We start from the raw sequence: 26,537 nt of genomic DNA, 5'->3' as shown, positions 1-26,537 counted from the left end.
ACATCACTGGAGGCGGAATCCGGCCTCTCCTTTTTCAGGGCTGCAAGGGTCTTCGGAGACAGTCCAGCTGCGCTCCTGGCTGCAGAGGTGGGAGGCTGAAGCCCAGAGAGGCCACAGAGCTGTGCAGAGGGCTCTGCCTGCCAGCTCAGGGCCTTCCCACTGCCGCCGCTGTGCCAGGTGTTCCGTGTTCTCACCTTTCATGGGATGACATGGTGTCCGGTTGGGCGGGGGGCTGCAGTCAGCCTGCAGGAGGGCCAGTCCCACCTGTGTCACATACAGCCCTGTGACATAACCTCTCTCTGGCTCAGTCTCCTCTGCTCTAAAGGGCAAAATAATAGTGTCTGGCTCTCGGGATTACAGAATTGAATACACGCAAAGAAGGTCAGAACCTACTGGGCACTCAGTGAGTAAATCCATCGGATCACCGATTCACTTATTTATCTCTTTATTTATGTGTTATCATTAGCCTAGGAGACATTGTCCTCCTTCCAGACACGCAAGCAAGGATGGTGTGTTTAGCTCTGTGCTCTGGGCCGTCCTCATCAACCCTGTGAGCCTGGGACCAGTTCCCCTGAGAGGGTTATCCGGCCTTCCCGCCAAGAGCCGTTGACACTACAAGTAGAAAGCCGTGAGTCACACAGTCGCCGTCCTCCTGACACATACAAAAAGATCCTGCCATTTCTGCTGTCACCTGCATCCGGATTTCCTGACCATTTTCTTTTCAGCGATTTTCCGAAATACGTTATACCAAAAGAAACCTCTTGAACACTACTGAAGGAGAGAGTCAGAAGGTAGCCACAAAGTCATAAATCCATTCCTATTCTGTCACTCTGGTCGCCCCCAGGATTGAGCTGGACATGGTAGAGACGGGCTGAGGACACAGCTCTGGGCCAAAGGGGAGCTTTCTCACCGACTCCCTCTCTCAGCTGCGAAGCGACCAAAGCACAGAAGCAGGGCACCACTCCCCAGCACCGTGTGCCTGCCTCCGGAGCCTCCTTGTACTGTAGGTAGTTTGGCCTTTGGGAAACGGGCTCCTGACTAGGATCTCCCTTCCCGGTTGGTGTGACAGTTCAAAGAGCAAAAGTGATGAACAAGGCTTGGCCTGGACTCCACGGTGAGTAACTGTCGGGACTACTCAAAGGGAACTATCCACTTGTCTCGCTTTGTTATTTAACGCCAGGTCTGCCTATCACTTACAATGACGCCATCCCTGGGGAGCATCCCATGATTGGGGAACCTCCACCCTGGCGTGGGGTGGACTGGCTACAGTGAGGAGCCCCCCTGGAAAGTTGAGGCAAAGAAGCCCCCGCGGAAATGAGCCATGATCCCTTCAGGAAAGGAAAACACAAGTGAGGAGGACTAGCGGCTGAAGGCAATGTTCACCGCGCTGCGGTTCCAGGAGACGGTACCGGAAACATGCTTCCAAAGGACCGTGGTGGGGACCGGGGCTGGCAACGCCTGGGGACACATGGGCTGGGCGAAACGGTGCTGAGGGTCACAGCCGCCTGCCGTCTCTGACACCGCTCCCCGGCTCCAGCCAAGCCAGGGACACGAGCGGGAGGCGGGGGCTGTTCTCAGGCTGCAGGAAACGGCGACCCGCAGGCCGGCGGCGCGGGGCCCGGGGCGGGGAAGACCGGAGGACGCGGGAGCTGGAGTCCTGCGCAACCCGCCAACAGGGTGGCTGCTCCCGTCGGGCACATTGGGAAGGGGCGGCCAGGGGGCTGGGACACCGCTTACCGCACGGCACCCGGTTCCTCCGCTCCAGCCGGCCCCGAAGTGGAATCGTGCGCTCGGCCCCGCCTGTTGCTCACAGCCCGGCCCAGGGCGCTGAGGGCGCTGCGGACGGCGCGGGCGCGGGCCCGGGCGCGGGCGCGGATCCGCGGGGCGCGTGCAAGGCGGGGGCGGGGCCTCTGCGCCCGGGCCGCCTCCTCGGCCTATAACTGAGCCCCCGGGCTCCTCGCTCCCACACGGCCCCCACCGGACCCGTGCAGCCGCTTCGCCCCTTGCTTTGGACCTCGGGCCTCACTTCTCCTCCAGATGGACCCCAAGTGCTCCTGCCCCACTGGTAAGGGAGCCCTGGCTTTGAGCCTTAGGATGCCCCCTTCCCAGGCACAGGACGACAAGGGAGGGTTTTGAGTTTGAGCTCAGGAGGACTCCTGTCACGGGTCCGGGGCTTTCTTGGTAGCCAGGCCCCTGGGAGCATGTCAGTCTCCCTTTGCCTCTCTGTTGACACTGAGGGCACGGAGGCTCCAGGCTGTCCTTCTTGAGGTCACCCAGCTGGTCAGGGGATTGCTAGACCGGGACCCCGTGTTTGGAGGAGGCCTCGGAGCTGCCAGGACTGGATGGGAGGAGGGGACACTGCCTCTTTGGGGTTCAGGCCATGGGCCCTGGCCCCCAGCCCCAGTCAGCCTGGGCTGGGTCTGGAGCCTGGGACCTTCCCTGTGGAGTCCCATCAGGAGGGGACCTACTCTCCTTGGACCAGAAGAGACGAGCTGGGGCTTCTCTATCCGCCTGAGTGGACACGAGCTCCCAGGACTGGGTCCTGACGGAGGAGGAGGGCTCAGGGAGGCATTGCTGACCGTCTGCTGTAGCTCCTGCATCCCTCTCCCTGCTCACTGCTGGCCTTTCCCTTCCTGGCAGGCGGCTCCTGCAGCTGCGCTGGCTCCTGCACCTGCAAGGCCTGCAGATGCACCTCCTGCAAGAAGAGTGAGTGTGCGGGGCCTTCTCTGGCAATGCGGGGTGTGGGCTGAGTGCGAGGAGGGAGCCCAGAGCTCAGCAGGCAGGAGCAGGACAGGGACCAAACTTCCCGGCACCCCCCTCACCAGGAAGGGATTCCCAATCAGAGCTGGAATCACCTTCGACATGACCGAGACCCAGGCGCGCACTAGAGAACAGGGAGACTGAGGCCCAGACGGGTCACCAACCAACAACCTCAGACCTGTCACTAGAACTAGTCCTCCTGCCTCCTGAGGCACGCTTCTGAATCCTCCCAGGGACTGAAGCACTGTAGGGACATGAGCGAGCGACCGTGTGTGGCTTCTCGGACCTGGTGCAGCCCCTTCCTGTCGAAGCAACCCAGAGCTTCCCTATCCCGAGCGGGAGCTACTCTGTGAGGGGTTTGCCTCCACTTTGATCCTGAGGACGTGGCTCACATCACTGGTGGTGCTGGGGGCCGGCTTTCTCTTGCCCCAGAGGCCCTGCTCACTGTCTGTCCAAGGCGCTGTGCCCTGTCCTGGGCACAGATGGGGCAGGCAACCTGAACCTAGTGTCTGAGAGCAATTCTCTCAGGACAGAGGACACCGTCGTAAACTCAGGGTCTGGGCCTGAGGGCGGCTGGGCCAGGCCTGCTGTTGGGAAGGGTGGGTGCGGACAACGCGTGGTCCGACTGCACGCTGCCCTTGCCTCCCCAGGCTGCTGCTCCTGCTGCCCCGTGGGCTGCGCCAAGTGTGCCCAGGGCTGCGTCTGCAAAGGGGCCTCGGACAAGTGCAGCTGCTGTGCCTGATGTCGCGGAGAGCCTGCCCCAGGTGTCAATGGAGGACCACGGGCCGACCTGTGTTTTTCTACAACTCTGACTTGATTGCTACATTCCCTTTCCTATGAAATATGTGAGTTGTAATAAAAGTTGTTGACACTCTTCCGACTCGGCTCTTTTTTCTGTGCATTGGGAATAAGGGCTTTTGTGCCATCCAGGGCTGGTGTAGGAGACTGGATGAGAAGTGCAGAGACTTGGGTACTGGAACAAAATGTGAGTCCCTAACAAACTGAGTGCCTAAGACAAGCCACACTCCCTCACTGGGTTCATCTTCCGTACAATGGAAGAGCATTAGACCAGATGCTCTAAGGGTGTTGAGCAGATACAAGGTCCCCTCCATTCTCATGGCAAGGGTTCGTGGCATGGCAAGGGTTGGTGACTTCTCAATGCCTCATTTCCCATCCTCTGATTTCCCTGGCTAACTTCACTCATAGATCTTCCTCATAGATCTTAGGCTTCATAGACTCTAAAGAAGTTGGAATCACACCTCCAGTTACCTGAATCCCTACCTGGAAGTCTCAAACTCCCTGCACTGAAAGATGTGTGAATTTTCTAGCTGTGGTTTTTATTTTCTAACTTCACAAACCTAAACTTTGGTAAAATAAAATTAAGTGAACTACTAAGAAAAATTTCAAAGGACACAAAATACAAAACCCAATTTTTGATTCAATAAATTTGAATAAATGTATGAGGATCAGAGTAATACAGGAAAAATTTAAAAAGTAAAAACATGTTTGTTCACCTGAAACTAACACAATATTGTAAATCAGCCATACTTCAATCATTAAAAAAAAACCATGAGTTCATCAAAGGAGTATGTTGAACACGGAAAACACTTTCAAACGCCCCACTGTGTGGATCACCCACACCTGAAGTAGCTCTTCCCACCATCCCCACAGGGGACATCCGTCTCGGCTGGCCCAGTGCCAGTGAGAGGACACCTGCTACCCCTGAGAGCTCCCTGCGGTGAGTTGGCTCTGAATCTTTGGAAGTTCCTTTAGGTCAGGCTGAACGCTGCCTTCAAAATCCAGCCCTTGGCTACTGGAAAGCAGCAAAGTGACTAGGAATTTGTAGGTAATGCCCAGCCATTTCCCAACAAGAGGCAGAGTACCTGGAAACTGGTTCCACATGAAGGACTTCATGTCTGCCTGTGCAGGGTAGTGTCAGATTCTGCATTTACAACGTGGTGGTGGTATTTATTAGGAAGGAGTGAGGCGCTGAGTGACCTGTAAATAATGGCGAGAGCTGGTCCTCCTGACAACTTCTGGAGGGATTTGCTATTTGATGGAAAGTCAAAGAGAAAGACGAGTCACGTGGCCCAAGAGTCAGGACCGCACTCACCCACAGGTGTCCTGTGTGAAGAGGGGATTTCAGGAGCCAGCCTGTGCTGGGTGCACGGGTGCTGGTGTCAGGCAGTCTTGGTTCACAGACCACAGTGGCACTTACCAGCCGCGTATCCTAAATGAGTCGCTCGACCTCTCTAAGTCTCCATGTCCTATAAAAAGGAGATGATATCCCTGTGTGGTATTGAGAGTGGCCTAGCTCCTCACTAGGGCTTTATAAACAGTGTCTATTAGGCTGCTTCTGTTCACAGTGACTTTCCTGGGACACAATTTTGATGAATTCCAACAAGCTCTTGGGGAAAGGCTCATGGTGTTGCAAGCATGACTCTAGGCAGGAGGTTAAGGTTTGATTGCAAGTTTACTGATTCACTGGCAGGGGGAGTGCGCATGCCCTGCAATAGCCCCCCTAGAATAAGATGCTGCCACACCATTTGGAGGAACACAAAATCAATGCCCACCCTCCCTATCACTTGATCTATATTGAACCAGTAACACAGTGAACCTGCAGGGGCTGGAAGGATTGCGCCAGCTACCCAGAGTTTCAGCAACCTGCCTAAGGGCACACAGACCATATTCAGAGGTCTGAAGCTATAGCAAGGCTGTCTCACCTCCTTGCCAAAGGTCGCCGATTAGGAGGTCACTGAAGGCTGAGTCCTGCCTATCATTATTCAGAGCTGGAAGTGTCCTTTCAGACAGTCTAGTTGTGCTTCTGGCTGCAGAGATGGGAGACTAAAGTCCAGAGAGGTCACAGAGCTATGCAGAGGGATGTGACTGCCTGCTCAGTGCCCTTCCCACTGCCGAATACTGAAAGGGAAATAACCACTCTTCATGCTGTGCTCTTTAATGCCAGGTCTGCCCATCACTTACAATGATCCCTTCCACGGGGTGGGATCTCATCCTTTGGGAACCTCCATCCTGGTGCAGGGTGGACTGGCTAGGATCAGGAAATCCCCTGCCAAGTTTAGGCCAGGAGCACAGGGACAAGTGTGCCCACCCATCCATTCAGTAGTGCAGAAAAGAAGGAAGGATGGGAGGCAGAGGCCTGAGTTGGTCGCGGTGCTCTTACGGAGAAACGTTAGAGAAGCGCTGCCTAAGGACCATCGTGGGGACCAGGACAGGAAATGGTGGGGGAAGAGGGAGTCGGAGGATTGGTGGTGAAGGTCACATCCACCGCCGCCCTCTGCACACAACTCCCAGGATCCAGCCATGCCTGGGACGGGAGCGCGAGACTAGGGTTGCACACGGGCTCCGGAAAGGGGGAACCTGAAGACAACAGCGCGGGGGCCGGTGGTGGGGAAGACAGCGAGGATACAGAGGCTGGGTTGCTGGAAAATCCCGGAACAAGGTGGCTGCCGCCCTCGGGAAAATCGGGAGGGGCGGACAGGGAGGCTAGGACACCGCGCACCTCCCGGCAAACAGTCCCTACCGGCGAGCAGGCACCAAAGACGGCTCTCCGTGCGCAGAGCGGACCCACGTACCCTGGGAGAATCCTGTCTCGGCCCCAAGGGTTGCTCACAGCCGGGCCCCGGGCGCTGCGGGCGGGGCGGGCGCAGATCCGCGGGGCGGGTGCAAGGAGGGGGTGGGACCTCTGCGCCCGGGCCGCCTCCTCTGGGTACAAACACTGCAAGCAGGCTCCTAGGCTCCACACGCCTCCCACCAGCTCACGGGCCTCTTGGCCGCTTGCTTTCGACCCCCGGCCTCGCCTTGGCTCCAAATGGACCCCAACTGCTCCTGCCCCACTGGTAAGGAACCCCTGGCTCTGGGCCTTGCATGCCCGCTTCTCAGCCCAGGACACAGTGTCCCTGGGGTTAGATGAGGAAGAAGTTTCCATTCGAGCACAAGTGGACGGCCGCGGTTCACCCAGTGCTTTCTTCCCAGCCAGGGCAGCGACAGCATTTTTTTAACCTATTTTTTGTTTTGTTTTTTGGCTGTACCACTCAGCTTGTGGGAGCTTAGTTCCCTGACCAGGGACGGAACCCAGACACTAGGAAGCGAGAGCGCTGTCCCCTAACCACTAGATCGCCAGCGATTTCCAGCCTCTATTTTTGAATGGGGAGTACAGAGGCTCAAGACTGCCTTTGTTGAGGTCACCCAGCAGGTCACGGAATTGCTAGACCCAGGGTTTGGAGGAGGCCTCGGACCTGCCAGGACTGGATGGGAGGAGGGGACACTGCCTCTTTGGGGTTCAGGCCATGGGCCCTGGCCCCCAGCCCCAGTCAGCCTGGGCTGGGTCTGGAGCCTGGGACCTTCCCTGTGGAGTCCCATCAGGAGGGGACCTACTCTCCTTGGACCAGAAGAGACGAGCTGGGGCTTCTCTATCCGCCTGAGTGGACACGAGCTCCCAGGACTGGGTCCTGACGGAGGAGGAGGGCTCAGGGAGGCATTGCTGACCGTCTGCTGTAGCTCCTGCTCACTGCTGGCCTTTCCCTTCCTGGCAGGCGGCTCCTGCAGCTGCGCTGGCTACTGCACCTGCAAGGCCTGCAGATGCACCTCCTGCAAGAAGAGTGAGTGTGCGGGGCCTTCTCTGGCAATGCGGGGTGTGGGCTGAGTGCGAGGAGGGAGCCCAGAGCTCAGCAGGCAGGAGCAGGACAGGGACCAAACTCCCCGGCACCCCCCTCACCAGGAAGGGATTCCCAATCAGAGCTGGAATCACCTTCGACATGACCGAGACCCAGGCGCGCACTAGAGAACAGGGAGACTGAGGCCCAGACGGGTCACCGACCAACGACCTTAGACCTGTCACTAGAACTAGTCCTCCTCCCTCCTGAGTCACGCTTCTGAATCCTCCCAGGGACTGAAGCACTGTAGGGAAATGAACGAGTGACCCTGTGTGGCTTCTCGGACCTGGTGCAGCCCCTTCCTGTCGAAGCAGCCCAGAGCCTCCCTACCCCGAGCGGGAGCTGCTCTGTGAGGGGTTTGCCTCCACTTTGATCCTGAGGACGTGGCTCACATCACTGGTGGTGCTGGGGGCTGGCTTTGTCTTGTCCCCAGAGGCCCTGCTCAGTGTCTCTCCAAGGCGCTGTGCCCTGTCCTGGGCACAGATGGGGCAGGCAACCTGAACCTAGTGCCTGACAGCAATTCTCTCAGGACAGAGGACACCGTCGTAAACTCAGGGTCTGGGCCTGAGGGCGGCTGGGCCAGGCCTGCTGTTGGGAAGGGTGGGTGCGGACAACGTGTGGTCCGACTGCACGCTGCCCTTGCCTCCCCAGGCTGCTGCTCCTGCTGCCCCGTGGGCTGCGCCAAGTGTGCCCAGGGCTGCGTCTGCAAAGGGGCCTCGGACAAGTGCAGCTGCTGTGCCTGATGTCGCGGAGAGCCTGCCCCAGGTGTCAACAGGGCAACCAGGACAAACCTGCATTTTACCGTTTTTCATACAAGCGGACCTGACGCTACATTCCTTTTTCTATGAAATATGTGAGTTGTAATAAAAGTTGTTGACTTTATTCTGGCTCTGTCTTCCTTCTTCTGTCTTGAACAAAGAGACGCCGTGCCCATCAGGGCTGGCGTGGGGAACTGGACTGGACGTGCAGAGACCTCGGCTCTGGACCAAAGAGTACCCCCCCCACCCCCCAAAACACGCACACGGAGCGTCTTAGCCCCTTAGGTTAAGTTGAGCTTCAGTTTCTCAGCTCCAAATGAAAGCCTCGCCAGATGACATAGGGCACTGGACACACAGAGGACACACTCCCTCTATTCCCCTTACGAGTATGGATTGCAGAGAACGTTGTCCATTTCTCATTTTCCTTCTCTGGGGGCCCCTGCCAAACTCAGTCCTCGGTGATGAGAGCCTGGAAAAGTACCCAGAGGGGATGGAATCCCACACCCCTCTTGTTTGACTTCTACACGCGACTGGCGTCTAAAACACCCTGGAAAGACCTATTTGTATTTTCTGCCACCGTTTTAACCCTGGTCAGTAAAAAGAATCGCTGAGATAAAATAGAAAAGGACACGATATGTGACACCCATTTTTCCCTTCAACACGTCAAATCACCTTCATACGTGGAGGAGCAATTCTGAAAGCTGGACGCTTTCATATGCTGCACTTACATTGAAGGTGTGCTCGAGTCCTGGGAACGCTTCACAGACGCCCCACTGTGCGGACCACACACGCCTGGAGCAGCTCTGCCCCCTGCCTCCCCACAGGGAACATCAGTCTTGGCTTGCCCAGGGCTACTGACAGGACACTCGCCACCCGTGACAGCTCCCTGCAGGGCCTTGGCTCTGAGTCTTCGCAAGTTCCTCCCTAGATCAGGCTGACATCTTCCCTTCCCTCAAATGCAGCCCGTGGCTACTTGACACCCCGATAGTGACTTGAATTTGGTGGGAATTTCCCAGCTGTTTCCCTGAGACTTGCTTTCAGAAGAAGGACTTCACGTGTTCCTCTGCAGAGTGATGGTGGTGCTGCAGTGCGGAGGGCCTGGTGCTGTTTATTAGCAAGAAGTGTGTGCTGAGGGAACAGGTAATATATTTCAGGTGTTGCGCCCCCTGGCGGTCTGGGGAGGGAACGCCTAGTTGATGGGCACTCGGAGAGAAAGAGGAGACACGTGGCTCAGAAGTCAGGAGCAAGATTGCCCACAGGTGCCTTGTGTGAAGGGGGGCATTTCAGGAGCCGGCCCGTTCTGCGTGCGTGGGTGTTGGTGTCAGGCACTCGGGATCACAGCCAGCAAGCCACTTCCTGACCTGGCAAGTCACTGATACTCTCGGAGATTTCATTTCCTCCTTTCGATAAAAAAGATTAATTTCAATGAGGGGGAATAAGCCAGATAGTGGCCCGGCTCCTAGCTCGGGCTTCCCGAACGGTGTCCTTTATGATCGCTCTCTCCACACTGACATTTGTGCACAGAGAATCCTTGAGCTCCCAACAAGCTCCTGGAGAAAGGCTCCCTGGTTTGCAAGCAAGCTCATGGTGAGGGCACAGATGGATAGGAACCTTGCTTATCCGGTGCCAGAGGGCGTGGGGAGGTTCTCCAACAAGCCCCATGGAACGAGGCACCGCCACAGCATTTGCACAGGCTCAGTGAACCTGCAAGGTCTGGAGTGAGGGTGCCAATTGCAGAGAGGTTAAGCAACTTACCCAAGGGCACACAGCCTGTACTCAGAGGACGGCGCCTACACCACAGCTGTCCCACCTCCCGGCCACAGGGTGCCGGTCATGACATCACTGGAGGCGGAATCCGGCCTCTCCTTTTTCAGGGCTGCAAGGGTCTTCGGAGACAGTCCAGCTGCGCTCCTGGCTGCAGAGGTGGGAGGCTGAAGCCCAGAGAGGCCACAGAGCTGTGCAGAGGGCTCTGCCTGCCAGCTCAGGGCCTTCCCACTGCCGCCGCTGTGCCAGGTGTTCCGTGTTCTCACCTTTCATGGGATGACATGGTGTCCGGTTGGGCGGGGGGCTGCAGTCAGCCTGCAGGAGGGCCAGTCCCACCTGTGTCACATACAGCCCTGTGACATAACCTCTCTCTGGCTCAGTCTCCTCTGCTCTAAAGGGCAAAATAATAGTGTCTGGCTCTCGGGATTACAGAATTGAATACACGCAAAGAAGGTCAGAACCTACTGGGCACTCAGTGAGTAAATCCATCGGATCACCGATTCACTTATTTATCTCTTTATTTATGTGTTATCATTAGCCTAGGAGACATTGTCCTCCTTCCAGACACGCAAGCAAGGATGGTGTGTTTAGCTCTGTGCTCTGGGCCGTCCTCATCAACCCTGTGAGCCTGGGACCAGTTCCCCTGAGAGGGTTATCCGGCCTTCCCGCCAAGAGCCGTTGACACTACAAGTAGAAAGCCGTGAGTCACACAGTCGCCGTCCTCCTGACACATACAGAAGGATCCTGCCATTTCTGCTGTCGCCTGCATCCGGATTTCCTGACCATTTTCTTTTCAGCGATTTTCCGAAATATGTTATACCAAAAGAAACCTCTTGAACACTACTGAAGGAGAGAGTCAGAAGGTAGCCACAAAGTCATAAATCCATTCCTATTCTGTCACTCTGGTCGCCCCCAGGATTGAGCTGGACATGGTAGAGACGGGCTGAGGACACAGCTCTGGGCCAAAGGGGAGCTTTCTCACCGACTCCCTCTCTCAGCTGCGAAGCGACCAAAGCACAGAAGCAGGGCACCACTCCCCAGCACCGTGTGCCTGCCTCCGGAGCCTCCTTGTACTGTAGGTAGTTTGGCCTTTGGGAAACGGGCTCCTGACTAGGATCTCCCTTCCCGGTTGGTGTGACAGTTCAAAGAGCAAAAGTGATGAACAAGGCTTGGCCTGGACTCCACGGTGAGTAACTGTCGGGACTACTCAAAGGGAACTATCCACTTGTCTCGCTTTGTTATTTAACGCCAGGTCTGCCTATCACTTACAATGACGCCATCCCTGGGGAGCATCCCATGATTGGGGAACCTCCACCCTGGCGTGGGGTGGACTGGCTACAGTGAGGAGCCCCCCTGGAAAGTTGAGGCAAAGAAGCCCCCGCGGAAATGAGCCATGATCCCTTCAGGAAAGGAAAACACAAGTGAGGAGGACTAGCGGCTGAAGGCAATGTTCACCGCGCTGCGGTTCCAGGAGACGGTACCGGAAACATGCTTCCAAAGGACCGTGGTGGGGACCGGGGCTGGCAACGCCTGGGGACACATGGGCTGGGCGAAACGGTGCTGAGGGTCACAGCCGCCTGCCGTCTCTGACACCGCTCCCCGGCTCCAGCCAAGCCAGGGACACGAGCGGGAGGCGGGGGCTGTTCTCAGGCTGCAGGAAACGGCGACCCGCAGGCCGGCGGCGCGGGGCCCGGGGCGGGGAAGACCGGAGGACGCGGGAGCTGGAGTCCTGCGCAACCCGCCAACAGGGTGGCTGCTCCCGTCGGGCACATTGGGAAGGGGCGGCCAGGGGGCTGGGACACCGCTTACCGCACGGCACCCGGTTCCTCCGCTCCAGCCGGCCCCGAAGTGGAATCGTGCGCTCGGCCCCGCCTGTTGCTCACAGCCCGGCCCAGGGCGCTGAGGGCGCTGCGGACGGCGCGGGCGCGGGCCCGGGCGCGGGCGCGGATCCGCGGGGCGCGTGCAAGGCGGGGGCGGGGCCTCTGCGCCCGGGCCGCCTCCTCGGCCTATAACTGAGCCCCCGGGCTCCTCGCTCCCACACGGCCCCCACCGGACCCGTGCAGCCGCTTCGCCCCTTGCTTTGGACCTCGGGCCTCACTTCTCCTCCAGATGGACCCCAAGTGCTCCTGCCCCACTGGTAAGGGAGCCCTGGCTTTGAGCCTTAGGATGCCCCCTTCCCAGGCACAGGACGACAAGGGAGGGTTTTGAGTTTGAGCTCAGGAGGACTCCTGTCACGGGTCCGGGGCTTTCTTGGTAGCCAGGCCCCTGGGAGCATGTCAGTCTCCCTTTGCCTCTCTGTTGACACTGAGGGCACGGAGGCTCCAGGCTGTCCTTCTTGAGGTCACCCAGCTGGTCAGGGGATTGCTAGACCGGGACCCCGTGTTTGGAGGAGGCCTCGGAGCTGCCAGGACTGGATGGGAGGAGGGGACACTGCCTCTTTGGGGTTCAGGCCATGGGCCCTGGCCCCCAGCCCCAGTCAGCCTGGGCTGGGTCTGGAGCCTGGGACCTTCCCTGTGGAGTCCCATCAGGAGGGGACCTACTCTCCTTGGACCAGAAGAGACGAGCTGGGGCTTCTCTATCCGCCTGAGTGGACACGAGCTCCCAGGACTGGGTCCTGACGGAGGAGGAGGGCTCAGGGAGGCATTGCTGACCGTCTGCTGTAGCTCCTGCATCCCTCTCCCTGCTCACTGCTGGCCTTTCCCTTCCTGGCAGGCGGCTCCTGCAGCTGCGCTGGCTCCTGCACCTGCAAGGCCTGCAGATGCACCTCCTGCAAGAAGAGTGAGTGTGCGGGGCCTTCTCTGGCAATGCGGGGTGTGGGCTGAGTGCGAGGAGGGAGCCCAGAGCTCAGCAGGCAGGAGCAGGACAGGGACCAAACTTCCCGGCACCCCCCTCACCAGGAAGGGATTCCCAATCAGAGCTGGAATCACCTTCGACATGACCGAGACCCAGGCGCGCACTAGAGAACAGGGAGACTGAGGCCCAGACGGGTCACCAACCAACAACCTCAGACCTGTCACTAGAACTAGTCCTCCTGCCTCCTGAGGCACGCTTCTGAATCCTCCCAGGGACTGAAGCACTGTAGGGACATGAGCGAGCGACCGTGTGTGGCTTCTCGGACCTGGTGCAGCCCCTTCCTGTCGAAGCAACCCAGAGCTTCCCTATCCCGAGCGGGAGCTACTCTGTGAGGGGTTTGCCTCCACTTTGATCCTGAGGACGTGGCTCACATCACTGGTGGTGCTGGGGGCCGGCTTTCTCTTGCCCCAGAGGCCCTGCTCACTGTCTGTCCAAGGCGCTGTGCCCTGTCCTGGGCACAGATGGGGCAGGCAACCTGAACCTAGTGTCTGAGAGCAATTCTCTCAGGACAGAGGACACCGTCGTAAACTCAGGGTCTGGGCCTGAGGGCGGCTGGGCCAGGCCTGCTGTTGGGAAGGGTGGGTGCGGACAACGCGTGGTCCGACTGCACGCTGCCCTTGCCTCCCCAGGCTGCTGCTCCTGCTGCCCCGTGGGCTGCGCCAAGTGTGCCCAGGGCTGCGTCTGCAAAGGGGCCTCGGACAAGTGCAGCTGCTGTGCCTGATGTCGCGGAGAGCCTGCCCCAGGTGTCAATGGAGGACCACGGGCCGACCTGTGTTTTTCTACAACTCTGACTTGATTGCTACATTCCCTTTCCTATGAAATATGTGAGTTGTAATAAAAGTTGTTGACACTCTTCCGACTCGGCTCTTTTTTCTGTGCATTGGGAATAAGGGCTTTTGTGCCATCCAGGGCTGGTGTAGGAGACTGGATGAGAAGTGCAGAGACTTGGGTACTGGAACAAAATGTGAGTCCCTAACAAACTGAGTGCCTAAGACAAGCCACACTCCCTCACTGGGTTCATCTTCCGTACAATGGAAGAGCATTAGACCAGATGCTCTAAGGGTGTTGAGCAGATACAAGGTCCCCTCCATTCTCATGGCAAGGGTTCGTGGCATGGCAAGGGTTGGTGACTTCTCAATGCCTCATTTCCCATCCTCTGATTTCCCTGGCTAACTTCACTCATAGATCTTCCTCATAGATCTTAGGCTTCATAGACTCTAAAGAAGTTGGAATCACACCTCCAGTTACCTGAATCCCTACCTGGAAGTCTCAAACTCCCTGCACTGAAAGATGTGTGAATTTTCTAGCTGTGGTTTTTATTTTCTAACTTCACAAACCTAAACTTTGGTAAAATAAAATTAAGTGAACTACTAAGAAAAATTTCAAAGGACACAAAATACAAAACCCAATTTTTGATTCAATAAATTTGAATAAATGTATGAGGATCAGAGTAATACAGGAAAAATTTAAAAAGTAAAAACATGTTTGTTCACCTGAAACTAACACAATATTGTAAATCAGCCATACTTCAATCATTAAAAAAAAACCATGAGTTCATCAAAGGAGTATGTTGAACACGGAAAACACTTTCAAACGCCCCACTGTGTGGATCACCCACACCTGAAGTAGCTCTTCCCACCATCCCCACAGGGGACATCCGTCTCGGCTGGCCCAGTGCCAGTGAGAGGACACCTGCTACCCCTGAGAGCTCCCTGCGGTGAGTTGGCTCTGAATCTTTGGAAGTTCCTTTAGGTCAGGCTGAACGCTGCCTTCAAAATCCAGCCCTTGGCTACTGGAAAGCAGCAAAGTGACTAGGAATTTGTAGGTAATGCCCAGCCATTTCCCAACAAGAGGCAGAGTACCTGGAAACTGGTTCCACATGAAGGACTTCATGTCTGCCTGTGCAGGGTAGTGTCAGATTCTGCATTTACAACGTGGTGGTGGTATTTATTAGGAAGGAGTGAGGCGCTGAGTGACCTGTAAATAATGGCGAGAGCTGGTCCTCCTGACAACTTCTGGAGGGATTTGCTATTTGATGGAAAGTCAAAGAGAAAGACGAGTCACGTGGCCCAAGAGTCAGGACCGCACTCACCCACAGGTGTCCTGTGTGAAGAGGGGATTTCAGGAGCCAGCCTGTGCTGGGTGCACGGGTGCTGGTGTCAGGCAGTCTTGGTTCACAGACCACAGTGGCACTTACCAGCCGCGTATCCTAAATGAGTCGCTCGACCTCTCTAAGTCTCCATGTCCTATAAAAAGGAGATGATATCCCTGTGTGGTATTGAGAGTGGCCTAGCTCCTCACTAGGGCTTTATAAACAGTGTCTATTAGGCTGCTTCTGTTCACAGTGACTTTCCTGGGACACAATTTTGATGAATTCCAACAAGCTCTTGGGGAAAGGCTCATGGTGTTGCAAGCATGACTCTAGGCAGGAGGTTAAGGTTTGATTGCAAGTTTACTGATTCACTGGCAGGGGGAGTGCGCATGCCCTGCAATAGCCCCCCTAGAATAAGATGCTGCCACACCATTTGGAGGAACACAAAATCAATGCCCACCCTCCCTATCACTTGATCTATATTGAACCAGTAACACAGTGAACCTGCAGGGGCTGGAAGGATTGCGCCAGCTACCCAGAGTTTCAGCAACCTGCCTAAGGGCACACAGACCATATTCAGAGGTCTGAAGCTATAGCAAGGCTGTCTCACCTCCTTGCCAAAGGTCGCCGATTAGGAGGTCACTGAAGGCTGAGTCCTGCCTATCATTATTCAGAGCTGGAAGTGTCCTTTCAGACAGTCTAGTTGTGCTTCTGGCTGCAGAGATGGGAGACTAAAGTCCAGAGAGGTCACAGAGCTATGCAGAGGGATGTGACTGCCTGCTCAGTGCCCTTCCCACTGCCGAATACTGAAAGGGAAATAACCACTCTTCATGCTGTGCTCTTTAATGCCAGGTCTGCCCATCACTTACAATGATCCCTTCCACGGGGTGGGATCTCATCCTTTGGGAACCTCCATCCTGGTGCAGGGTGGACTGGCTAGGATCAGGAAATCCCCTGCCAAGTTTAGGCCAGGAGCACAGGGACAAGTGTGCCCACCCATCCATTCAGTAGTGCAGAAAAGAAGGAAGGATGGGAGGCAGAGGCCTGAGTTGGTCGCGGTGCTCTTACGGAGAAACGTTAGAGAAGCGCTGCCTAAGGACCATCGTGGGGACCAGGACAGGAAATGGTGGGGGAAGAGGGAGTCGGAGGATTGGTGGTGAAGGTCACATCCACCGCCGCCCTCTGCACACAACTCCCAGGATCCAGCCATGCCTGGGACGGGAGCGCGAGACTAGGGTTGCACACGGGCTCCGGAAAGGGGGAACCTGAAGACAACAGCGCGGGGGCCGGTGGTGGGGAAGACAGCGAGGATACAGAGGCTGGGTTGCTGGAAAATCCCGGAACAAGGTGGCTGCCGCCCTCGGGAAAATCGGGAGGGGCGGACAGGGAGGCTAGGACACCGCGCACCTCCCGGCAAACAGTCCCTACCGGCGAGCAGGCACCAAAGACGGCTCTCCGTGCGCAGAGCGGACCCACGTACCCTGGGAGAATCCTGTCTCGGCCCCAAGGGTTGCTCACAGCCGGGCCCCGGGCGCTGCGGGCGGGGCGGGCGCAGATCCGCGGGGCGGGTGCAAGGAGGGGGTGGGACCTCTGCGCCCGGGCCGCCTCCTCTGGGTACAAACACTGCAAGCAGGCTCCTAGGCTCCACACGCCTCCCACCAGCTCACGGGCCTCTTGGCCGCTTGCTTTCGACCCCCGGCCTCGCCTTGGCTCCAAATGGACCCCAACTGCTCCTGCCCCACTGGTAAGGAACCCCTGGCTCTGGGCCTTGCATGCCCGCTTCTCAGCCCAGGACACAGTGTCCCTGGGGTTAGATGAGGAAGAAGTTTCCATTCGAGCACAAGTGGACGGCCGCGGTTCACCCAGTGCTTTCTTCCCAGCCAGGGCAGCGACAGCATTTTTTTAACCTATTTTTTGTTTTGTTTTTTGGCTGTACCACTCAGCTTGTGGGAGCTTAGTTCCCTGACCAGGGACGGAACCCAGACACTAGGAAGCGAGAGCGCTGTCCCCTAACCACTAGATCGCCAGCGATTTCCAGCCTCTATTTTTGAATGGGGAGTACAGAGGCTCAAGACTGCCTTTGTTGAGGTCACCCAGCAGGTCACGGAATTGCTAGACCCAGGGTTTGGAGGAGGCCTCGGACCTGCCAGGACTGGATGGGAGGAGGGGACACTGCCTCTTTGGGGTTCAGGCCATGGGCCCTGGCCCCCAGCCCCAGTCAGCCTGGGCTGGGTCTGGAGCCTGGGACCTTCCCTGTGGAGTCCCATCAGGAGGGGACCTACTCTCCTTGGACCAGAAGAGACGAGCTGGGGCTTCTCTATCCGCCTGAGTGGACACGAGCTCCCAGGACTGGGTCCTGACGGAGGAGGAGGGCTCAGGGAGGCATTGCTGACCGTCTGCTGTAGCTCCTGCTCACTGCTGGCCTTTCCCTTCCTGGCAGGCGGCTCCTGCAGCTGCGCTGGCTCCTGCACCTGCAAGGCCTGCAGATGCACCTCCTGCAAGAAGAGTGAGTGTGCGGGGCCTTCTCTGGCAATGCGGGGTGTGGGCTGAGTGCGAGGAGGGAGCCCAGAGCTCAGCAGGCAGGAGCAGGACAGGGACCAAACTCCCCGGCACCCCCCTCACCAGGAAGGGATTCCCAATCAGAGCTGGAATCACCTTCGACATGACCGAGACCCAGGCGCGCACTAGAGAACAGGGAGACTGAGGCCCAGACGGGTCACCGACCAACGACCTCAGACCTGTCACTAGAACTAGTCCTCCTCCCTCCTGAGTCACGCTTCTGAATCCTCCCAGGGACTGAAGCACTGTAGGGAAATGAACGAGTGACCCTGTGTGGCTTCTCGGACCTGGTGCAGCCCCTTCCTGTCGAAGCAGCCCAGAGCCTCCCTACCCCGAGCGGGAGCTGCTCTGTGAGGGGTTTGCCTCCACTTTGATCCTGAGGACGTGGCTCACATCACTGGTGGTGCTGGGGGCTGGCTTTGTCTTGTCCCCAGAGGCCCTGCTCAGTGTCTCTCCAAGGCGCTGTGCCCTGTCCTGGGCACAGATGGGGCAGGCAACCTGAACCTAGTGCCTGACAGCAATTCTCTCAGGACAGAGGACACCGTCGTAAACTCAGGGTCTGGGCCTGAGGGCGGCTGGGCCAGGCCTGCTGTTGGGAAGGGTGGGTGCGGACAACGTGTGGTCCGACTGCACGCTGCCCTTGCCTCCCCAGGCTGCTGCTCCTGCTGCCCCGTGGGCTGCGCCAAGTGTGCCCAGGGCTGCGTCTGCAAAGGGGCCTCGGACAAGTGCAGCTGCTGTGCCTGATGTCGCGGAGAGCCTGCCCCAGGTGTCAACAGGGCAACCAGGACAAACCTGCATTTTACCGTTTTTCATACAAGCGGACCTGACGCTACATTCCTTTTTCTATGAAATATGTGAGTTGTAATAAAAGTTGTTGACTTTATTCTGGCTCTGTCTTCCTTCTTCTGTCTTGAACAAAGAGACGCCGTGCCCATCAGGGCTGGCGTGGGGAACTGGACTGGACGTGCAGAGACCTCGGCTCTGGACCAAAGAGTACCCCCCCCACCCCCCAAAACACGCACACGGAGCGTCTTAGCCCCTTAGGTTAAGTTGAGCTTCAGTTTCTCAGCTCCAAATGAAAGCCTCGCCAGATGACATAGGGCACTGGACACACAGAGGACACACTCCCTCTATTCCCCTTACGAGTATGGATTGCAGAGAACGTTGTCCATTTCTCATTTTCCTTCTCTGGGGGCCCCTGCCAAACTCAGTCCTCGGTGATGAGAGCCTGGAAAAGTACCCAGAGGGGATGGAATCCCACACCCCTCTTGTTTGACTTCTACATGCGACTGGCGTCTAAAACACCCTGGAAAGACCTATTTGTATTTTCTGCCACCGTTTTAACCCTGGTCAGTAAAAAGAATCGCTGAGATAAAATAGAAAAGGACACGATATGTGACACCCATTTTTCCCTTCAACACGTCAAATCACCTTCATACGTGGAGGAGCAATTCTGAAAGCTGGACGCTTTCATATGCTGCACTTACATTGAAGGTGTGCTCGAGTCCTGGGAACGCTTCACAGACGCCCCACTGTGCGGACCACACACGCCTGGAGCAGCTCTGCCCCCTGCCTCCCCACAGGGAACATCAGTCTTGGCTTGCCCAGGGCTACTGACAGGACACTCGCCACCCGTGACAGCTCCCTGCAGGGCCTTGGCTCTGAGTCTTCGCAAGTTCCTCCCTAGATCAGGCTGACATCTTCCCTTCCCTCAAATGCAGCCCGTGGCTACTTGACACCCCGATAGTGACTTGAATTTGGTGGGAATTTCCCAGCTGTTTCCCTGAGACTTGCTTTCAGAAGAAGGACTTCACGTGTTCCTCTGCAGAGTGATGGTGGTGCTGCAGTGCGGAGGGCCTGGTGCTGTTTATTAGCAAGAAGTGTGTGCTGAGGGAACAGGTAATATATTTCAGGTGTTGCGCCCCCTGGCGGTCTGGGGAGGGAACGCCTAGTTGATGGGCACTCGGAGAGAAAGAGGAGACACGTGGCTCAGAAGTCAGGAGCAAGATTGCCCACAGGTGCCTTGTGTGAAGGGGGGCATTTCAGGAGCCGGCCCGTTCTGCGTGCGTGGGTGTTGGTGTCAGGCACTCGGGATCACAGCCAGCAAGCCACTTCCTGACCTGGCAAGTCACTGATACTCTCGGAGATTTCATTTCCTCCTTTCGATAAAAAAGATTAATTTCAATGAGGGGGAATAAGCCAGATAGTGGCCCGGCTCCTAGCTCGGGCTTCCCGAACGGTGTCCTTTATGATCGCTCTCTCCACACTGACATTTGTGCACAGAGAATCCTTGAGCTCCCAACAAGCTCCTGGAGAAAGGCTCCCTGGTTTGCAAGCAAGCTCATGGTGAGGGCACAGATGGATAGGAACCTTGCTTATCCGGTGCCAGAGGGCGTGGGGAGGTTCTCCAACAAGCCCCATGGAACGAGGCACCGCCACAGCATTTGCACAGGCTCAGTGAACCTGCAAGGTCTGGAGTGAGGGTGCCAATTGCAGAGAGGTTAAGCAACTTACCCAAGGGCACACAGCCTGTACTCAGAGGACGGCGCCTACACCACAGCTGTCCCACCTCCCGGCCACAGGGTGCCGGTCATGACATCACTGGAGGCGGAATCCGGCCTCTCCTTTTTCAGGGCTGCAAGGGTCTTCGGAGACAGTCCAGCTGCGCTCCTGGCTGCAGAGGTGGGAGGCTGAAGCCCAGAGAGGCCACAGAGCTGTGCAGAGGGCTCTGCCTGCCAGCTCAGGGCCTTCCCACTGCCGCCGCTGTGCCAGGTGTTCCGTGTTCTCACCTTTCATGGGATGACATGGTGTCCGGTTGGGCGGGGGGCTGCAGTCAGCCTGCAGGAGGGCCAGTCCCACCTGTGTCACATACAGCCCTGTGACATAACCTCTCTCTGGCTCAGTCTCCTCTGCTCTAAAGGGCAAAATAATAGTGTCTGGCTCTCGGGATTACAGAATTGAATACACGCAAAGAAGGTCAGAACCTACTGGGCACTCAGTGAGTAAATCCATCGGATCACCGATTCACTTATTTATCTCTTTATTTATGTGTTATCATTAGCCTAGGAGACATTGTCCTCCTTCCAGACACGCAAGCAAGGATGGTGTGTTTAGCTCTGTGCTCTGGGCCGTCCTCATCAACCCTGTGAGCCTGGGACCAGTTCCCCTGAGAGGGTTATCCGGCCTTCCCGCCAAGAGCCGTTGACACTACAAGTAGAAAGCCGTGAGTCACACAGTCGCCGTCCTCCTGACACATACAGAAGGATCCTGCCATTTCTGCTGTCGCCTGCATCCGGATTTCCTGACCATTTTCTTTTCAGCGATTTTCCGAAATACGTTATACCAAAAGAAACCTCTTGAACACTACTGGAGGAGAGAGTCAGAAGGTAGCCACAAAGTCATAAATCCATTCCTATTCTGTCACTCTGGTCGCCCCCAGGATTGAGCTGGACATGGTAGAGACGGGCTGAGGACACAGCTCTGGGCCAAAGGGGAGCTTTCTCACCGACTCCCTCTCTCAGCTGCGAAGCGACCAAAGCACAGAAGCAGGGCACCACTCCCCAGCACCGTGTGCCTGCCTCCGGAGCCTCCTTGTACTGTAGGTAGTTTGGCCTTTGGGAAACGGGCTCCTGACTAGGATCTCCCTTCCCGGTTGGTGTGACAGTTCAAAGAGCAAAAGTGATGAACAAGGCTTGGCCTGGACTCCACGGTGAGTAACTGTCGGGACTACTCAAAGGGAACTATCCACTTGTCTCGCTTTGTTATTTAACGCCAGGTCTGCCTATCACTTACAATGACGCCATCCCTGGGGAGCATCCCATGATTAGGGAACCTCCACCCTGGCGTGGGGTGGACTGGCTACAGTGAGGAGCCCCCCTGGAAAGTTGAGGCAAAGAAGCCCCCGCGGAAATGAGCCATGATCCCTTCAGGAAAGGAAAACACAAGTGAGGAGGACTAGCGGCTGAAGGCAATGTTCACCGCGCTGCGGTTCCAGGAGACGGTACCGGAAACATGCTTCCAAAGGACCGTGGTGGGGACCGGGGCTGGCAACGCCTGGGGACACATGGGCTGGGCGAAACGGTGCTGAGGGTCACAGCCGCCTGCCGTCTCTGACACCGCTCCCCGGCTCCAGCCAAGCCAGGGACACGAGCGGGAGGCGGGGGCTGTTCTCAGGCTGCAGGAAACGGCGACCCGCAGGCCGGCGGCGCGGGGCCCGGGGCGGGGAAGACCGGAGGACGCGGGAGCTGGAGTCCTGCGCAACCCGCCAACAGGGTGGCTGCTCCCGTCGGGCACATTGGGAAGGGGCGGCCAGGGGGCTGGGACACCGCTTACCGCACGGCACCCGGTTCCTCCGCTCCAGCCGGCCCCGAAGTGGAATCGTGCGCTCGGCCCCGCCTGTTGCTCACAGCCCGGCCCAGGGCGCTGAGGGCGCTGCGGACGGCGCGGGCGCGGGCCCGGGCGCGGGCGCGGATCCGCGGGGCGCGTGCAAGGCGGGGGCGGGGCCTCTGCGCCCGGGCCGCCTCCTCGGCCTATAACTGAGCCCCCGGGCTCCTCGCTCCCACACGGCCCCCACCGGACCCGTGCAGCCGCTTCGCCCCTTGCTTTGGACCTCGGGCCTCACTTCTCCTCCAGATGGACCCCAAGTGCTCCTGCCCCACTGGTAAGGGAGCCCTGGCTTTGAGCCTTAGGATGCCCCCTTCCCAGGCACAGGACGACAAGGGAGGGTTTTGAGTTTGAGCTCAGGAGGACTCCTGTCACGGGTCCGGGGCTTTCTTGGTAGCCAGGCCCCTGGGAGCATGTCAGTCTCCCTTTGCCTCTCTGTTGACACTGAGGGCACGGAGGCTCCAGGCTGTCCTTCTTGAGGTCACCCAGCTGGTCAGGGGATTGCTAGACCGGGACCCCGTGTTTGGAGGAGGCCTCGGAGCTGCCAGGACTGGATGGGAGGAGGGGACACTGCCTCTTTGGGGTTCAGGCCATGGGCCCTGGCCCCCAGCCCCAGTCAGCCTGGGCTGGGTCTGGAGCCTGGGACCTTCCCTGTGGAGTCCCATCAGGAGGGGACCTACTCTCCTTGGACCAGAAGAGACGAGCTGGGGCTTCTCTATCCGCCTGAGTGGACACGAGCTCCCAGGACTGGGTCCTGACGGAGGAGGAGGGCTCAGGGAGGCATTGCTGACCGTCTGCTGTAGCTCCTGCATCCCTCTCCCTGCTCACTGCTGGCCTTTCCCTTCCTGGCAGGCGGCTCCTGCAGCTGCGCTGGCTCCTGCACCTGCAAGGCCTGCAGATGCACCTCCTGCAAGAAGAGTGAGTGTGCGGGGCCTTCTCTGGCAATGCGGGGTGTGGGCTGAGTGCGAGGAGGGAGCCCAGAGCTCAGCAGGCAGGAGCAGGACAGGGACCAAACTTCCCGGCACCCCCCTCACCAGGAAGGGATTCCCAATCAGAGCTGGAATCACCTTCGACATGACCGAGACCCAGGCGCGCACTAGAGAACAGGGAGACTGAGGCCCAGACGGGTCACCAACCAACAACCTCAGACCTGTCACTAGAACTAGTCCTCCTGCCTCCTGAGGCACGCTTCTGAATCCTCCCAGGGACTGAAGCACTGTAGGGACATGAGCGAGCGACCGTGTGTGGCTTCTCGGACCTGGTGCAGCCCCTTCCTGTCGAAGCAACCCAGAGCTTCCCTATCCCGAGCGGGAGCTACTCTGTGAGGGGTTTGCCTCCACTTTGATCCTGAGGACGTGGCTCACATCACTGGTGGTGCTGGGGGCCGGCTTTCTCTTGCCCCAGAGGCCCTGCTCGCTGTCTGTCCAAGGCGCTGTGCCCTGTCCTGGGCACAGATGGGGCAGGCAACCTGAACCTAGTATCTGAGAGCAATTCTCTCAGGACAGAGGACACCGTCGTAAACTCAGGGTCTGGGCCTGAGGGCGGCTGGGGCCAGGCCTGGTGTTGGGAAGGGTGGTTGTGGACAACGCATGGTCTGACTGCACGCTGCCCTTGCCTCCCCAGGCTGCTGCTCCTGCTGCCCCGTGGGCTGCGCCAAGTGTGCCCAGGGCTGCGTCTGCAAAGGGGCCTCGGACAAGTGCAGCTGCTGTGCCTGATGTCGCGGAGAGCCTGCCCCAGGTGTCAATGGAGGACCACGGGCCGACCTGTGTTTTTCTACAACTCTGACTTGATTGCTACATTCCCTTTCCTATGAAATATGTGAGTTGTAATAAAAGTTGTTGACACTCTTCCGACTCGGCTCTTTTTTCTGTGCATTGGGAATAAGGGCTTTTGTGCCATCCAGGGCTGGTGTAGGAGACTGGATGAGAAGTGCAGAGACTTGGGTACTGGAACAAAATGTGAGTCCCTAACAAACTGAGTGCCTAAGACAAGCCACACTCCCTCACTGGGTTCATCTTCCGTAAAATGGAAGAGCATTAGACCAGATGCTCTAAGGGTGTTGAGCAGATACAAGGTCCCCTCCATTCTCATGGCAAGGGTTCGTGGCATGGCAAGGGTTGGTGACTTCTCAATGCCTCATTTCCCATCCTCTGATTTCCCTGGCTAACTTCACTCATAGATCTTCCTCATAGATCTTAGGCTTCATAGACTCTAAAGAAGTTGGAATCACACCTCCAGTTACCTGAATCCCTACCTGGAAGTCTCAAACTCCCTGCACTGAAAGATGTGTGAATTTTCTAGCTGTGGTTTTTATTTTCTAACTTCACAAACCTAAACTTTGGTAAAATAAAATTAAGTGAACTACTAAGAAAAATTTCAAAGGACACAAAATACAAAACCCAACTTTTGATTCAATAAATTTGAATAAAGGTATGAGGATCAGAGTAATACAGGAAAAATTTAAAAAGTAAAAACATGTTTGTTCACCTGAAACTAACACAATATTGTAAATCAGCCATACTTCAATCATTAAAAAAAAACCATGAGTTCATCAAAGGAGTATGTTGAACACGGAAAACACTTTCAAACGCCCCACTGTGTGGATCACCCACACCTGAAGTAGCTCTTCCCACCATCCCCACAGGGGACATCCGTCTCGGCTGGCCCAGTGCCAGTGAGAGGACACCTGCTACCCCTGAGAGCTCCCTGCGGTGAGTTGGCTCTGAATCTTTGGAAGTTCCTTTAGGTCAGGCTGAACGCTGCCTTCAAAATCCAGCCCTTGGCTACTGGAAAGCAGCAAAGTGACTAGGAATTTGTAGGTAATGCCCAGCCATTTCCCAACAAGAGGCAGAGTACCTGGAAACTGGTTCCACATGAAGGACTTCATGTCTGCCTGTGCAGGGTAGTGTCAGATTCTGCATTTACAACGTGGTGGTGGTATTTATTAGGAAGGAGTGAGGCGCTGAGTGACCTGTAAATAATGGCGAGAGCTGGTCCTCCTGACAACTTCTGGAGGGATTTGCTATTTGATGGAAAGTCAAAGAGAAAGACGAGTCACGTGGCCCAAGAGTCAGGACCGCACTCACCCACAGGTGTCCTGTGTGAAGAGGGGATTTCAGGAGCCAGCCTGTGCTGGGTGCACGGGTGCTGGTGTCAGGCAGTCTTGGTTCACAGACCACAGTGGCACTTACCAGCCGCATATCCTAAATGAGTCGCTCGACCTCTCTAAGTCTCCATGTCCTATAAAAAGGAGATGATATCCCTGTGTGGTATTGAGAGTGGCCTAGCTCCTCACTAGGGCTTTATAAACAGTGTCTATTAGGCTGCTTCTGTTCACAGTGACTTTCCTGGGACACAATTTTGATGAATTCCAACAAGCTCTTGGGGAAAGGCTCATGGTGTTGCAAGCATGACTCTAGGCAGGAGGTTAAGGTTTGATTGCAAGTTTACTGATTCACTGGCAGGGGGAGTGCGCATGCCCTGCAATAGCCCCCCTAGGATAAGATGCTGCCACACCATTTGGAGGAACACAAAATCAATGCCCACCCTCCCTATCACTTGATCTATATTGAACCAGTAACACAGTGAACCTGCAGGGGCTGGAAGGATTGCGCCAGCTACCCAGAGTTTCAGCAACCTGCCTAAGGGCACACAGACCATATTCAGAGGTCTGAAGCTATAGCAAGGCTGTCTCACCTCCTTGCCAAAGGTCGCCGATTAGGAGGTCACTGAAGGCTGAGTCCTGCCTATCATTATTCAGAGCTGGAAGTGTCCTTTCAGACAGTCTAGTTGTGCTTCTGGCTGCAGAGATGGGAGACTAAAGTCCAGAGAGGTCACAGAGCTATGCAGAGGGATGTGACTGCCTGCTCAGTGCCCTTCCCACTGCCGAATACTGAAAGGGAAATAACCACTCTTCATGCTGTGCTCTTTAATGCCAGGTCTGCCCATCACTTACAATGATCCCTTCCACGGGGTGGGATCTCATCCTTTGGGAACCTCCATCCTGGTGCAGGGTGGACTGGCTAGGATCAGGAAATCCCCTGCCAAGTTTAGGCCAGGAGCACAGGGACAAGTGTGCCCACCCATCCATTCAGTAGTGCAGAAAAGAAGGAAGGATGGGAGGCAGAGGCCTGAGTTGGTCGCGGTGCTCTTACGGAGAAACGTTAGAGAAGCGCTGCCTAAGGACCATCGTGGGGACCAGGACAGGAAATGGTGGGGGAAGAGGGAGTCGGAGGATTGGTGGTGAAGGTCACATCCACCGCCGCCCTCTGCACACAACTCCCAGGATCCAGCCATGCCTGGGACGGGAGCGCGAGACTAGGGTTGCACACGGGCTCCGGAAAGGGGGAACCTGAAGACAACAGCGCGGGGGCCGGTGGTGGGGAAGACAGCGAGGATACAGAGGCTGGGTTGCTGGAAAATCCCGGAACAAGGTGGCTGCCGCCCTCGGGAAAATCGGGAGGGGCGGACAGGGAGGCTAGGACACCGCGCACCTCCCGGCAAACAGTCCCTACCGGCGAGCAGGCACCAAAGACGGCTCTCCGTGCGCAGAGCGGACCCACGTACCCTGGGAGAATCCTGTCTCGGCCCCAAGGGTTGCTCACAGCCGGGCCCCGGGCGCTGCGGGCGGGGCGGGCGCAGATCCGCGGGGCGGGTGCAAGGAGGGGGTGGGACCTCTGCGCCCGGGCCGCCTCC

The 26,537-nt window shown here is 57.1% G+C and overlaps 5 protein-coding genes across 5 annotated transcripts; all 5 read left to right on the top strand.

Annotated features, from left to right (window-relative positions):
- Positions 1 to 1,908: 1,908 nt before the first annotated feature.
- On the top strand, positions 1,909 to 3,502 carry LOC132479996 (metallothionein-1E-like). Its single transcript, XM_060083799.1, has 3 exons — positions 1,909 to 2,065; positions 2,641 to 2,706; positions 3,411 to 3,502. The coding sequence occupies exons 1-3, from the start codon at positions 2,038 to 2,040 to the stop codon at positions 3,500 to 3,502; spliced, it is 186 nt and encodes a 61-aa protein (XP_059939782.1). The 5' UTR covers positions 1,909 to 2,037.
- Positions 3,503 to 6,482: 2,980 nt separating this feature from the next.
- On the top strand, positions 6,483 to 8,176 carry LOC132480199 (metallothionein-1E-like). The gene is made up of 3 exons (XM_060084178.1): positions 6,483 to 6,617; positions 7,314 to 7,379; positions 8,085 to 8,176. Exons 1-3 carry the CDS (start codon positions 6,590 to 6,592, stop codon positions 8,174 to 8,176), a joined length of 186 nt encoding a protein of 61 aa, XP_059940161.1. The 5' UTR covers positions 6,483 to 6,589.
- Positions 8,177 to 11,935: 3,759 nt separating this feature from the next.
- On the top strand, positions 11,936 to 13,529 carry LOC132479995 (metallothionein-1E-like). The gene is made up of 3 exons (XM_060083798.1): positions 11,936 to 12,092; positions 12,668 to 12,733; positions 13,438 to 13,529. The coding sequence occupies exons 1-3, from the start codon at positions 12,065 to 12,067 to the stop codon at positions 13,527 to 13,529; spliced, it is 186 nt and encodes a 61-aa protein (XP_059939781.1). The 5' UTR covers positions 11,936 to 12,064.
- Positions 13,530 to 16,509: 2,980 nt separating this feature from the next.
- Positions 16,510 to 18,203, top strand: LOC132480033 (metallothionein-1E). The gene is made up of 3 exons (XM_060083871.1): positions 16,510 to 16,644; positions 17,341 to 17,406; positions 18,112 to 18,203. The coding sequence occupies exons 1-3, from the start codon at positions 16,617 to 16,619 to the stop codon at positions 18,201 to 18,203; spliced, it is 186 nt and encodes a 61-aa protein (XP_059939854.1). The 5' UTR covers positions 16,510 to 16,616.
- A 3,759-nt stretch (positions 18,204 to 21,962) lies between these two features.
- On the top strand, positions 21,963 to 23,557 carry LOC132480043 (metallothionein-1E-like). Its single transcript, XM_060083888.1, has 3 exons — positions 21,963 to 22,119; positions 22,695 to 22,760; positions 23,466 to 23,557. The coding sequence occupies exons 1-3, from the start codon at positions 22,092 to 22,094 to the stop codon at positions 23,555 to 23,557; spliced, it is 186 nt and encodes a 61-aa protein (XP_059939871.1). The 5' UTR covers positions 21,963 to 22,091.
- The last annotated feature ends 2,980 nt before the right edge of the window (positions 23,558 to 26,537 follow it).

This window comes from Mesoplodon densirostris, chromosome 19, assembly GCF_025265405.1.
Source record: "Mesoplodon densirostris isolate mMesDen1 chromosome 19, mMesDen1 primary haplotype, whole genome shotgun sequence".
Taxonomy (NCBI): Eukaryota; Metazoa; Chordata; class Mammalia; order Artiodactyla; family Ziphiidae; genus Mesoplodon; species Mesoplodon densirostris.
Note: the sequence above shows the minus strand (reverse complement) of the source record. Positions and strands in the feature narration are given on the sequence as shown.

Coding starts and splice junctions, on each gene's coding strand:
- LOC132479996 (XM_060083799.1), top strand. CDS start 2,038: ATGGACCCCAAGTGCTCCTGCCCCACTG. Junction 2,066..2,640: donor CAAGTGCTCCTGCCCCACTG/GTAAGGGAGCCC, acceptor CCTTCCTGGCAG/GCGGCTCCTGCAGCTGCGCT. Junction 2,707..3,410: donor ATGCACCTCCTGCAAGAAGA/GTGAGTGTGCGG, acceptor TTGCCTCCCCAG/GCTGCTGCTCCTGCTGCCCC.
- LOC132480199 (XM_060084178.1), top strand. CDS start 6,590: ATGGACCCCAACTGCTCCTGCCCCACTG. Junction 6,618..7,313: donor CAACTGCTCCTGCCCCACTG/GTAAGGAACCCC, acceptor CCTTCCTGGCAG/GCGGCTCCTGCAGCTGCGCT. Junction 7,380..8,084: donor ATGCACCTCCTGCAAGAAGA/GTGAGTGTGCGG, acceptor TTGCCTCCCCAG/GCTGCTGCTCCTGCTGCCCC.
- LOC132480043 (XM_060083888.1), top strand. CDS start 22,092: ATGGACCCCAAGTGCTCCTGCCCCACTG. Junction 22,120..22,694: donor CAAGTGCTCCTGCCCCACTG/GTAAGGGAGCCC, acceptor CCTTCCTGGCAG/GCGGCTCCTGCAGCTGCGCT. Junction 22,761..23,465: donor ATGCACCTCCTGCAAGAAGA/GTGAGTGTGCGG, acceptor TTGCCTCCCCAG/GCTGCTGCTCCTGCTGCCCC.
- LOC132480033 (XM_060083871.1), top strand. CDS start 16,617: ATGGACCCCAACTGCTCCTGCCCCACTG. Junction 16,645..17,340: donor CAACTGCTCCTGCCCCACTG/GTAAGGAACCCC, acceptor CCTTCCTGGCAG/GCGGCTCCTGCAGCTGCGCT. Junction 17,407..18,111: donor ATGCACCTCCTGCAAGAAGA/GTGAGTGTGCGG, acceptor TTGCCTCCCCAG/GCTGCTGCTCCTGCTGCCCC.
- LOC132479995 (XM_060083798.1), top strand. CDS start 12,065: ATGGACCCCAAGTGCTCCTGCCCCACTG. Junction 12,093..12,667: donor CAAGTGCTCCTGCCCCACTG/GTAAGGGAGCCC, acceptor CCTTCCTGGCAG/GCGGCTCCTGCAGCTGCGCT. Junction 12,734..13,437: donor ATGCACCTCCTGCAAGAAGA/GTGAGTGTGCGG, acceptor TTGCCTCCCCAG/GCTGCTGCTCCTGCTGCCCC.